This window comes from Lynx rufus, unplaced genomic scaffold (assembly GCF_022079265.1).
Source record: "Lynx rufus isolate CCGP_SWC_20201006 ecotype Redwood Valley unplaced genomic scaffold, mLynRuf1.p SCAF_6, whole genome shotgun sequence".
NCBI classification, from domain to species: domain Eukaryota; kingdom Metazoa; phylum Chordata; class Mammalia; order Carnivora; family Felidae; genus Lynx; species Lynx rufus.
In genome coordinates, this window is record NW_025814878.1 from 92818977 (window position 1) to 92832689 (window position 13713).

Consider the following 13713-nt stretch of genomic DNA (forward strand, 5'->3'; position numbering starts at 1 on the left):
TAGTTTAAGGCGAATAGATTTTTGGATATAACCATTAGCTAGTATACTTTTTGTATCAGATACACTTATAAAGTAAAGGATCCAAATGTAATACAGATGGATCTGAAATATAATGTAACTTTTGTTTTTTATTTTCCATCAATTATTATGGGAGACGATAAGGGAATTCCTGGACTTTCAGCCCTGGCTCCTTCTCTGTAAAAATTTATTTTATAATGGCTCTCATTCTTTCACTAATGGAAAATAAAGGAATATTTCTGTGGAAATAGATCTGTTGTTAAAATTAAGGCTGCTTTTTTTTAATTAAGGCCAATATTGTATTAGTCTAGACAGATAAGTACATTCCCAGATTTTCCTGCAATTAACCAGAGTGGATAAGGAATGAAATTGGTTCAGAATAAAACAGGATAAGTCTGAATGAATATTGGGGCCCTACACAAGAGGTCATAGCAACCCTGTCCAGGAGGTTTAAAGCCTCCTGGTGGAAAGTGTCCATGGGAATAATTGGAATGGGAATAATGGGAATAATTGGAAATGATACCATGTACGTACTTTTTCAACTTGTATCTTCCTTCTTTTGTGTCTGTCCTGCTGTCTCCTGTAACAGTGGACTGTTGTGAACCTATCTCCTACAGGGCAAGGTACTCTGGATATTACTATTGAAGTATCAATAAGTCACTAGGGCTTCTTGATGAAGATGAAGGGTAGAACATACACATTTTCTCTATTTCTTAAACTCCCATGAAGACCCAAGGAAGCTCAATCTTAAAATAGAAAGAGATACGATTCATTTGAGAGAGAATCCTGTTTGTGTGTGTGCACACACATACATGTGCACATATGCACGCAGGTACCCCAAAAGCTTAGGAAATGGGAATACAAAGTATTCTTGAAAATAGAGGTGGATTGAAGGTAGAGCTAAAAATGAAAACATGGTTGAATATTCCTTTAAGAACAGTGAGATCCTGCTATCCCTTCCTCACCTCTGTGTAGTTAAGTGAATTTCCCTTCTACCGTAGTAGGACTTGAAAGTTTACTATCTGGGGAGGATAAGACTGAGGGTTTCTAGACTGGAAAGAAAAGGTGGAGATGTACAAAACTATAGGCAAAGAAGATCTTTCTATGGGGAATCTGCTGATATCCAGAGCTGTTTAGTGAAATGACCCAACCACACCATGTATAGAGAATCTCAATGAACAGTAGTCAGTGAGAGCTTATCATCAGCTTCCAGGTGAACTGACCATGAGGAACCAGAAAATATCTTAGGAAAATTAAAGACACCAAAAAGTCTAAAAAGAAACTGACAAAAGATGTGTGAAGAAGACTTGGAAAAATGGTCATTAATGCCCTCAGAGATGCAGAACTCCTGATAGATCCTGCTTCAGCTGAGCTCCTTGATAGGACACACTGCATCTTCAGGGCCAACACAGAGACAGTCCTGTAGCACATGATCCACTTGTACACCACATTCCAGATCCTTGGTCCTGGCACTCCTTGTACAGACCACCCCAGGCCCATTCCCACGGTCTGCAGGCCTCTTTCTTGTCTCTGTCTTGCTGAGGGCCTTCTAACACAGTATGCTTAGAGGTGGCCGAGGGAAGGTTGTTTATGTGAAATGTGGATGGAGTTGGGTGTGTGGTCTGAGTCCACATGTGTAAGCATGGGGTCATTATGGATGAAAAGTCTTCCATAGTGCTTAGCATAATGGATGATTATAGACCACATCCATGCTTAATATTATACAGTTTTACATTGTAACACACCCTAACCAAAAGGAAGATCCTACAAGCATTCCAAGAGGGAAAACACTACAACCACCCCCCAAAAAGATGCCATATACAAATGATCAGAATCAGAATGGCTTCAAACATCTCACTGGTGACACTGATGTCAAAAAGCGAATGGAGCAGGGCCTTCAGACGTCTGAAAGAAAAATCTAAACCATACTTTTATATGTGAATTAATTAATTACTTAAGTGAATATGATAAAGTTATTTTCAGAAATTTAAGGTTTCAAAAGATTGTGTCCCATAAATTCCTTTTGAGGAAGCTATTGGATGATGTATTCTCCTAACAAGGGAATAAATACAGATAGAACAGCAAATGTATATTGAAACAAATGAGAAGGCTGGAGGAAGGACAAAGAATATCAAATTTGCAATGTATGTGATTCTGTTTTGAAGTGATCTTGACAATTGGAGATAGATTGGAGTTCAATATTACAAAAAGTTTATAGGAAACTAGGTTACCAAAACAGGTTATTGTTAACTGTAGGTAAAACAAACATTTGGTCAGGAAAAGGCAAGCAGTCAACATATTGATGGCTTAGTTGTGAATCTTAATATAAGAAACACTGACTATTGATTTAACCAAAGCTTTAATAGAAAGTTAAGGGGATCTCTGCTTCTTACAAGTGGAGATGGGGAGAGGATGTTGGATGGTATGAGAGGTTGATTCTCTTCTTTCACAGAGGAAGGTCAGTAGATAAGCCTGGAAACTGAAACTGTGGTAGCAGTGTGACCATGTGATTTGAGCTCATAGAGATACGGAAGCTTAGAATAAAAAAAGAGCGGCCTTGGGAGGGTTTTAAAACACTCTAATAACTCTTTAAAATTTACTCTTTAAAATATGTGAATAAATAATTTTCTTAAAAATTAAGATTTAAGTTTCAAAAATGTTTTTTTTTTTTTATTTAAGTGCAGCTGACACACAACATTGCATTAGTTTCAGGCGTACAGTATAGTGATTCAGTGTCTCTTTATGTTATATTGCACTCCCCACAAAGGTGGCTACCATCTGCCATACTACAATGTTGGAGTTCAATATTACAAAATTTATCGACTCTATTCCCCGTACAGTGCTTTTTATTTGCTTGACTTATTCATTATATAACTGGAAACCTGTATGTCCTACTCCCCTTCACCTATTTTGACCCTCCCTCCACTGCTGTTCCTTCTGGCAACTATCAGTTTGTTCTCTGTATTTATAGATCTCATTCTGCTTTTTGTTTGTTTATTCATTGGTTTTGGATTTAGATTCCACATATGATATTTGTCTTTCTCAGTTTGACTTATTTCACTTAGCATAACACCCTCTAGGTCCATCCATATTACTGAAAGGTCCAAATAGCATTTTTCTTACATCTGCATAATATTCCATTATATATGCAAGTATATATACATATCACATTTCTTTATTCATTTATCAGTGGACACTTGGGCTGCTTCCATATCTTAGCTATTGTAAATAATGCTGCAGTAAATGTAGGAAGCCATATATCTTTGAATTAGTGCTTTGGAATTTTTTGTGAAAATACCTAGTAGTGGCATTTGGATTATATAGTATTTCTATTTTTAATTTTTGAGGAAACTCCATACCGTTTTCCACAGTGGGTGCACCAGTTTTCTTTTTCACTACATCTTTGTCAATACTTGTTACTTCTTTTTGATTTTAGCCATTTTGACAGGTGTGAGGTGATACTTCATTGTGGTTTTGATTTGCATTTTTTGGATGATGACTGACATTGAGTGCCTTTTTATGTGTCTGTTGGCCCTTTGTATGTCTTCTTTTGAAAAATGTCTGTTCAGGTCCTCTGCCCATTTTAAAATCAGATTGTTTTTTTGGTGTTGGGTTGTAGAAGTTCTTTATATTTTATTTTTAAATATTTTTTAATGTTAATTTATTTTTGGGAGAGACAGACAAAGCATGAGTGGGAGAGGGGCAGAGAGCAAGGGAGACAGAATCCAAAGCAGGTATGGTACTGGCACAAAAACAAACACACAGATCAATACAACAAAATAGTCCAGAAATAAACCCACACTTACATGGTCAATTAATCTATAACAAAGGAAGTAAGGCTATACAACAGGGAAAAGACAGTTTGTTCAATTGATGGTGAAAACTGGTCAGTTACATGCAAAAGGATGAAACTGGAACACTTTCTAACACCGTACACAACGTGTCGAGGGTTTATTCAATGGAGTGATCTTTTTTTTTTTTTAATGTTTATTTATTTTTGAGAGAGAGAGAGAGAGGGAGAGAGAGAGAGGCGGAGTGCAAGCAGGGGAGGAGCAGAGAGAGAGGGAGACACAGAATCCCAAACAGGCTCCAGGCTCTGTGCTGACAGCTCAGAGCCTGACTCAGGGCTCAAACTCACAAACCCGTGAGATCATGACCTGAGCCGAAGTCGGATGCTTAACTGACTGAGCCACCCAGCTGCCCCAAATTCTTTACATTTTAAAAATATTAAACCCTTATTGGATATATCATTTACAAATGTCTTCTCCCATTCGGTAGGTTGTCTTCTTGTTCTATTGATAATCTCCTTTGCTGTGCAAAAGCTGTTTATTTTGATGTAGTCACAAAAGTTAATTTTTGCTTTCATTTCCTTTGCTTTAGCAGACATATCCAGAAAAATGTTGTGATGGCCAATATAAGAGAAAATACTGCCCTGTTGTCTTCTAGGATTTTTATGGTTTTGGGTCTCACATTTAGGTCTTAAGTCCCTTTGAGTTGATTTTTGTGTATGGTGTTAGAAAGTGTTCCACTTTCATCCTTTTGCATGTAACTGACCAGTTTTCACCATCAGTTGAACAAACTGTCTTTTCCCTGTTGTATAGTCTTACTTCCTTTGTTACAGATTAATTGACCATGTAAGTGTGGGTTTATTTCTGGACTCTCTATTCTGTTGTATTGATCTATGTGTTTGTTTTTGTGCCAGTACCATACTGTTTTGATTACTGCAGCTTTGCAGGGGATCTTTAAATTTGGAATTATGATACCTCCAGCTTTGTTCTTTGTCAAGATTTCTTTGACTATTTGGGATCTTTTGTGGTTCCATGCAAATTTTAGCATTATTTTTTTCTAGTTCTATAAAAAGTTCTGATGGTATTTTGATAGGGATTAAATTGAATTATAGTTTTCAGAGTATAGGTTTTTTACTTCCTTGGTTACATTTATACCTAGGTATTTGAGTTTTTTGGGTGCAATTGAGAATGAGATTCCTAATTTCTCTTCCTGCTGTTTCATTATTAGTGTGTAGAAATGCTACTGATTTCTGGGTATTAGTTTTGTATCCTGCAACTTTAGTGAATTCATGTATTACTTCTAATAGATTTTGGCTGTTTCCCCCAAATTTTGGAACATCATGTTTACATTTTCATTTGTCTCCATGCTTTTTGATTTAACCAAGGAGGTGAAAGACCTTTACTCTGAAAACTATGAAACATTTGATGAAAGAAATTGAAAATGACACAAATGGAAAGATATTTTATACTCAAGGATTAGAAGAATTAATGTTCAGATTCCCACACTACCCGAAACAATCAACAGATTCAGTGCAATCCCTATCAAAATACCAACAGCATTTCCCACAGAACGGAGCAAGTTCACCTAGTCTCCAAATACTTTCCTTATTTGATCATAAAGGAAACTTTGATAAATGAGGATTGATCTTTCATAGACATATGGTTTTAACGTATGTATGCGTATGGAAGATTTTTCTTCCAGTAGACTTTGACCAGGGTGAAGTTAAAGAATGGATGATGACATTTTTTAGGCTGATGTATTTTCTTTCATTAATTTTACTTTTATTTTCAGGGTGACCGTGGATTTCCTGGTTTTCCTGGGCTTCATGGAATGCCAGGATTAAAGGTTGAAAAAATCTAGTCTTAATATTCACCACATCATATTTTATTTTGAATTTAAAGTTACTTATGCTACAAATGTGTTATAAATAAATCCTCATGTGTAAATGAAAGTATATTAAAATAAATGGGTTACTATCATAGTGTACAGAAAGCTTTTACAAATTTTCTTTACAATTTCCAGACACAAATTTTATGGTATTTAAACATTGATGAGTAAAGTTTACCATATGGAAATTTTTTTAAGTTTGTTTATTTATTTTTGAGAGAGGGAGAGAGAGAGCGTGTGCGCGAGACAGGTGTGGGGGGTGGAGGGGTAGAGAGCAAGAGAACTCCAAGCAGGGTCTATGCAGAGCCGGATGTGGGGCTCGAACCCATGAACTGAACCGTGAGATCATGACTTGAGCCAAAACCAAGAGGTGGAAGCTTAACCCACTGAGCCACCCCAGCACCCCTCTATGGAAATTCTTTTAATTATAAGCCCTGAACTGTAGGTCCTATTTTGGTACCATCTGTCCTTGTTTTTCCTTGTTTTTTTTTAATAAAGCCTTAAACATAGGGCTTTTGTAAACTTTCAATTATTTTATATTATGTTGACATATTAAACCTTGTTTATAATTGGTGTTGCTTTTTTTCTTTAATCTGTAAGGGACGTTTTCATACTTTTAAAAAATTCACTATTTTAATTCCAGTTAGTTAACATACCGTGTTATATTAGTTTAAGGTGTATGATATAGTGATTCAGCAATGCAATATACTACTCAGTGTTCATCATAATGAGTGTACTCTTAATCCCCTTCACTTGTTTCGCTCATCCGCCCCCGCCTCTGGCCAACTTGCCGTCTGATATACTTTATTTTAAATGAGGACCCTCAGTTAAAGTTATTTTTCTTCCAACAAGAACATTTTTTACTAGAAGCATACTTCAAATTACATGGTTTGAAAAGATATATATAAAACCACTTTCCATCCAAGAAAAATAGAATATACATTTTCTTCAAGTACCCACAGAAGAATCACTTGGTTAAATCACATAAAAAGGGACATAACAAATACGGGAATTGAAATTAAAAATTTAATAAAAAACAAAACCCAATATTTATATTTTGCCTTTCAGGGTGAAATGGGCCCCAAAGGAGATAAAGGATCAACTGGATTTTATGGCAAAAAGGGAAGTATGGATTGTAAAACAAAGTATCTGTATGGAACTTTGAATGTCATGGAAATGCAAAACTTGAATCTTTCCCAGCCACCATTTCAGCAATTAGCTTTGTTCATCTTTCTCAGGAGATTTATTTAGAATAATGAAAAACCCTAAAAATAACTGGTTTAGGTGTACACTGTGTTAATGATTATTCTGAATTTTTTTTTAATTTTTTTTTTCAAAGTTTATTTATTTTTGGGACAGAGAGAGAGCATGAACGGGGGAGGGACAGAGAGAGAGGGAGACACAGAATCGGAAACAGGCTCCAGGCTCTGAGCCATCAGCCCAGAGCCTGACGCGGGGCTCGAACTCACAGACTGCGAGATCGTGACCTGGCTGAAGTCGGACGCTTAACCGACTTCGCCACCCAGGCGCCCCGATTATTCTGAATTTTTAAAGTATTTATGGAGAACAATTCCTTGGGAGAAGTAGTAACAGCATGTCCCTGGAGAATCAATGTTATGGGCCTTCTGATTTCTTCACATTGAAGGAAGATTATATTCTCTTCATATTGTGTTTAAAATACACTGCTTTTTAATTTTGTGAGATGTGGTTTCTGTATTTAGATGCTTATAATAATCCTGCATTCACCGTAATTTTGATGTCTTCATGTTGTGTCCACTGGCCCAGTAAAATAATGCTTTGCCAAAAGTCATAGAGCCAACACAAGCTATAGTTCCATGAATTCTGTCATTACATAAAGAGTTTCACTTACTCACTTTTTAACTTAAGTTTGAGTTGCAATTTAACAATCATTGTTGTACCTCCTCTGAGGATGGTGTCTAGAGACATTCACAGCGGTCCAACTGCCGTCATAGGCTATTCTACAATACAGCCTCTAGCAAAACTAGGCTGTCCAGAATGCCTGGTAATAAGATTGTTTACCTTACTACCACCAAAGTTGGGAAAGCACCAACATCTGCGTGTGTGTGCCCAGGCAAACGTCAGTTTGTGCTGTGAGACCTAAAGTTCTTATGAATTTGCCTCAAATGAAAAAAACATGTTAGAAGGGCCCATGGTGGTTCCATGTGTGCTAAATGTGCCCATGCCAAAGTCAAGCCTGTTTTCTTTATTGAGGAGCAGAAAATCTTTGAGGAAGTGTTGAAGGCACAAGCACAGAGTCAGAAAGCTAAACAAACAAACAAAATGAAGCTTTTCTGAGCAATAAGAACAAAAAAATAAAAATAAAAGTTTTGCATGGATTGTTTTTTTTTTTTTAAGTATTTATTTTTAATACAGGGTGCAAAAGGTGAAAAGGGAAATGCTGGTTTTCCTGGCCTTCCTGGACGTGCTGTGAGTTTGACAGAAAAAGTTCTTGAGTATTTTACTTAAAAATTATCTTATACTTTCTTTCTTTAGAAATAAAAATTAGTGCAAAAATGTATTAAACTACATGTATTTATTTTTTAGGGAGAACCAGGAAGACATGGAAAGGATGGACTAATGGGTAGTCCGGGTTACAAGGTATTTACATTAAAAAAAAAATTCTGTAACTTGTGAGTGAACATTTGAAAAATGTACTGACGTTTAACTTTTTACATTATGACATTGGTATAAAGTAATGAGCTAAAAGTTATTTTACTGTAATTGAAAAATGAAGTAAGTTTCTTTGGAGTCTGTTGTGAATTCTTATGTCTTAGAAATAAAATCCTTGGATATTTGAAAGTTGAACAACTTTGATAAGCCATTGAAACTGAATTTGTTTGGTGGGTTAGAGGCAGAGGTACACAGCTCTTAGCTCCCAAAGGATTGAAGTTTTGGGTGGGAGGTAGGAAGACTTCATCCTTAACCTTAAAAACTTCTTTATCAATTCTGTGGTGTCAGTATGGGAGAAATAAAGCAAGAGGTACTGGGATGTCAGTCCTTCACCAACCCTGAAAAAGTCAATGGCTCTGAAAAACACGATGGTGGGTTAGCACCATCTTACTGTTACATAAATGGTTGATTGGTTAATTATCAAATAGGAATGGGCTTTCTGTGCTATAGCTTGTTAAATGAAAAGATATCAGTCATGTGTATATATTTAACTCCATGTATCTGTAATATGCTAACAGCCCACATCATTGTTCTGCTATAAGTTTCTTGAGTATTTAAGGAGAGGATTTGTGTAATCCATCAACCAATGAGGCTGCTTGGTCAAGCATTGGATTTAGAGATGTCATCAGGTTTCCTAATCATGAGGCCAAACTTGCTCAGAAATCCAGTCCATATTTTCTTTGTCCACCATTGTTTTCTTTTCCTTTGGACAAACTGTTCATTTATTTGCTTAAGTATTATGTAAGTTACCCAAATATCCATGATTCTTAAAGATTATAAATAGTGCTTCCTGAATGTAAAATATTGGGGCTCATTTTTTTAATTTATTTTTTTAACATTTATTTATTTTTGAAAGACAGAGACCGAGCATGAGCATGGGAGGGACAGAGAGAGAGGGAGACACAGAATCTGAAGTAGCTCCAAGCTCTGAGCTGTCAGAACAGAGCCCGACAGGAGTCTCAGACTCACAAATAATGAGATCATGACCTGAGGTGAAGTCAGACACTTAATCAACTGAGCCACCCAGATGCTCCTGGGGCTTAGTCTTAAGGGCTCAGTCATGTGTTGTTAATTATATTTCAGTGATTCTGTATTTTATTTCCCATTTGTTAATTAAACAGATATTTATTGATGTTTATTAGGTGCTATATGTACAGAAGGGAACATAACTATATCAGCCCTTATTTTTGTGGAGTGTATAATCTAGTCTCTATTAAAGAACACAGATTTTTCTCTTTAACTTCAAATTTTGCATTCATCTAATTTAATTTTCCTTTGTCTTCTGTTATCAAAAGCCCATGTGCCACAAGAAATGAGATTATGGTTTTCTGGGGTAGTTAAGTCTGGAGAATAGAACTGAATGGGATTTCTACCCCTCAGTGACGTTTTCTAATCAACTGTATGTCTTTTGGCAAATTTTTTGACCTTCAGTTTTCTCCATTTAAAATACGGGATAAATATTACTTACATAGGTTGGTATGGTGTAGGGACTGAGAAAGATAGAGCACCCAGCATAGTACCTGTCAGAGAATGTATTCAATAAGGAATTAGTTTCTTTGTACATTTTTTGATTGGAGCTTTGCATGAAGATCCCTTTTGGAGCCTTAAAAAAAAAAAACTTTATTGAGGTATGATTGAGATGCAAAAACTGTACATATTTCATATATACAACTTGGTGAGTTTGTAGATAAGTATATACTCATGAAACCATCACCACAGTCAATGCCATAAACATATGTCACCTCCAAAAATTTCCTCCCTATTTATTATTATTATTATTTTTGTGATGACAACACTTAATATAAGGTCTACCTTGTTAGGTCATTTCAAAGTTTACAATACAGCATTGTTAACTCTGGGCATTAAGCTGTACAGTAGATATCTAGGACTTACTCATTTTGTATAATTGAAACTTTGTACCCTTTGACCAGTCTTCTCTCTCTCTCTTCCTCTTCTCCATCCCTGGGAAACCACCATTCTATTTTCTGCTTCTATGAGTTTGTTTGGGATTCTTCATATAAGTGGGATCATATAGTATTTGTCACTATGTGTCTGGCTTTTGCTTAGCATTGTCTTCTGGGTTCATCCATGTTGTAACAAATGACAAGATTTCCTTCTTTTTTTTGAGGATGAACCATATTTCTATGTCTGTGTCTGTATATCTTATCTGTATCTATCTAGATATCACAGTTTTTTTATTCAACTAGTGCACATTTAAGTTACTTAATGTCTTGATTATTGTGAATAATGCTGCAATGGACATGGCATTACAGATATGTCTTTGATACCCTTATTTCCATTCCTTTGGATATATACCCAGAAGTGAGATTGTCATATTACATGATAGTTATCGTTTTACTTTTCTGAGGAACTTCTATACTTTTTTTCCATAGTGGCTGCATCAATTTACATTTCCACTAACAGTATACAAGGCTTCCAGTTTCTCCACATCCTTCCTAAGACTTGTTACTTTAATTTTTTTGGTTGTTTTTAGTAATAGCCCCTAATGGATTTGAAGTGATATTTCATTGTGGTTTTGATTTGCATTTCCCTGTTGATTAGTGATGTTGAGCACTTTTACATATACTTGGTCATTTGTATGTTGTTTTACAGAAATGACCTTTCAGTTCCTTTGCCCATGTTTAAATAGGGGTGTTATTACCGCTGTTGAGTTGTAGGAGTTCCTTCTGTATTTTGGACATTAATCCTTTATCAGATATATGGTTTGCAAATGTTTACTCCCATTCTTTGGGTTGCCTTTTCATTTTGTTGATGACTTTCTTGTTTGTGCAGAAGCTTTTTGGTTTGATGTAATCCCACTTGACTAATTTTGCTTTTGTTGCCTATGCTTTTGGTTCCTGGATCGAACATACACATTTTAGGATTCTTTTTTCTATTTATATAAAAATTTCCATTGGGATTTTGATAGGGATTGAACTGAATCTGTAGGTCATTTGTGGTAATGGATGTTTTAACAATAAAAAATATTCCAGTCCATGAACTAGAGATGACTTTCATTTATTTGTTTATTCCTTAATTTCTTTCATTAATGTTTTATAGTTTTTAGTGTATAAGTCTTTCTCTTTTTTGGTTTAGTTTATTTCAAAGTATTTTATTATTTTTATGCTGTTATAAATATGATGTTTTCTTAATTTTCTTTTTGTATAGTTTGCTGTTAGTGTATAAAAATGCATTTGAGTTTTATATGTTGATTTTGTATCCTGCAACCTTATTGAATTTATTAGTTTGAACGGTTTTTTTGTGGAGTCTTTAGGTTTTCCTATATATGGGATTAGGTCATCTATAAACAGAGACAGTTTTACTTCTTTTTCCAATTTCGATGTTTTTTCTTTCTTTTTCTTGCCTAATTTCCCTAACTAGTACTTCTAGTACTATGTTGAAAAGAAGTGGTAAGAGTGTGCACCTTTGTGTTGTTCCTGATCATAAAGGAAAAGCTTTCAGTTTTTCATCATTAAATACGATGTTCACTGTGGGTTTTTCATATATGCGATCTTTATTAAGTTCCTTCTGTACCTAGTTTGTTGAGAGTTTTGATGATGAAATGATGTTGAATTTTATCAAATGTTTTCTCTGCATTTCTTGATCATGTGATTTTTATCTTTATTCTGGTAATGTGGTGTATCACACTGATTTGCGTATACTGCCATCTTTGTATCCCAGGGATAAATCTCACTTAGTGATGATGTATGATCCTTTCAATGTGCTGTTGAATTCAGTTTGCTACTATTTGTTGGGGACTTTTGCATGCACCTTCATCAAGGATATTGTGGTTTTCTTTCCTTGTGGTGTTTTGTCTGGTTTTAGTAGCAGGCTAATACAGGCCTCATAAAATGATTTGGAAGTGTTCTCTCTTCTACTTCTTGGAACATTTTAAGGATTCATATTTAAATGTTTAGTAGAATTTACCTGTGAAGTCTATGGTCCTGGGACTTTATTTATTGCAAGATTTTTGATTACTCATTCAGTCTCCTCATTTGTTTTTGGTCTTTTTAGTCTTTCTCTTTCTTCTTATATCACTTTTGGCAGGTTTTGTGTTTCTAGGAATTTATCCATTTCTTTTAGTATGTCCAATTTTTTTTTTTTGCATACAATTATTCATAATAGTCCCTCGTGATCTTTTTCATTTCTGTGGCATCAATTGTAATGTCTCCTCTTTTGTTTCTGACTTTGAGTCTTCTCTCTTTTTTCTTTGTCTAGATAACTAAGGATTTGTCCATATTTTATATCTTTTTAAAAAATCAACTCTGGCTTTGTCTATTTTTTCTATTTTTTGTATTCTATATTTTATTTATTTTTGTACAGATGTTAATCATTTCCTTCCTCCAGCTAACTTTGGGCTTCTTTTTTTTTTTTTTGAGTTTATTGCCCTTTTTGATATTAATCTGGGTAGCATGATTGCATGCGTATACCCACAAGTGTAAACTATAGTTCAGTTTTTAACAGCTTTATTTATAAATAAACCACACATTATATAGTTTACCTATTTAACTTATTGTACACACAATTCAATGGTTTTCAGTATACTTAGAGTTATTAAATTGTCACTTCAATCTAATTTTAGAACATTTTAATCACCTCAAAAAGAAATCCTATACTCATTAGTGGTCTCTTGCAATTTCCTCCCAGCCACTCCCCCTCTACTTTCAGCCCTATGCAACCTCTAATGTACTTTCTGTCTCTGTGGATTTTCCTGTTATGAATATTTGCTAGGGAATTTGGCAGTATGTGGCCTTTTGTGGCTAACTTCTTACACTTAACAGAACATTTTCAAGTTCTTTCTGTGTTTTGGCCTATACAGTACTTTATTCATTTTTATTGATGATATTTCCTATTTATTCACTCATTGGTTGATGAATATTTGGGTTTAACTTATTAAGAAACTACCAAACTACTAAGCTTCAGTATACTTTTTAGTTTGGAATAATTCTAGATTTATACAAAAGTTGCAAGTAACAGTATACAGAGTTCCCTTACACACTCTGTCCATTTTCTCCTGATGTTAACATATTGCTATGGTACATTTGTCAAAAGTAAGACATCAATATTGACACATTGCTATAAGTTAAACTCCATACTTTATTTGGATTTTATTCATATGTCTTTTTTCTATTCCATGATCTAATTGAGGATATTCCACATTGCATTGTTTTGTTATGTCTCCTTAGTTTCTTCTAATCAATGATAATTTATCAGCCTTTTCTCGTTTTTCATGACTTGGACAATTTTGAAGAGCTTTGATTACGTATTTTGTAGAATATCACTCAGTGTGGGTTTTTCTGATAGTTTCTTCATGATTAGGCTGTAACT

General features: G+C 34.9%; 1 protein-coding gene across 1 annotated transcript in view; it reads left to right on the plus strand.

Annotated features, from left to right (window-relative positions):
* The window catches only part of COL21A1 (collagen type XXI alpha 1 chain), a 174616-nt gene that overhangs the window by 108957 nt on the left and 51946 nt on the right, over positions 1-13713 (plus strand). Inside the window, exons 13-16 of the mRNA XM_047102772.1 lie at positions 5599-5652; positions 6763-6816; positions 8089-8142; positions 8260-8313. Coding sequence (XP_046958728.1) covers positions 5599-5652; positions 6763-6816; positions 8089-8142; positions 8260-8313 — 216 coding nt within the window. The remainder of the gene's footprint in view (positions 1-5598; positions 5653-6762; positions 6817-8088; positions 8143-8259; positions 8314-13713) is intronic.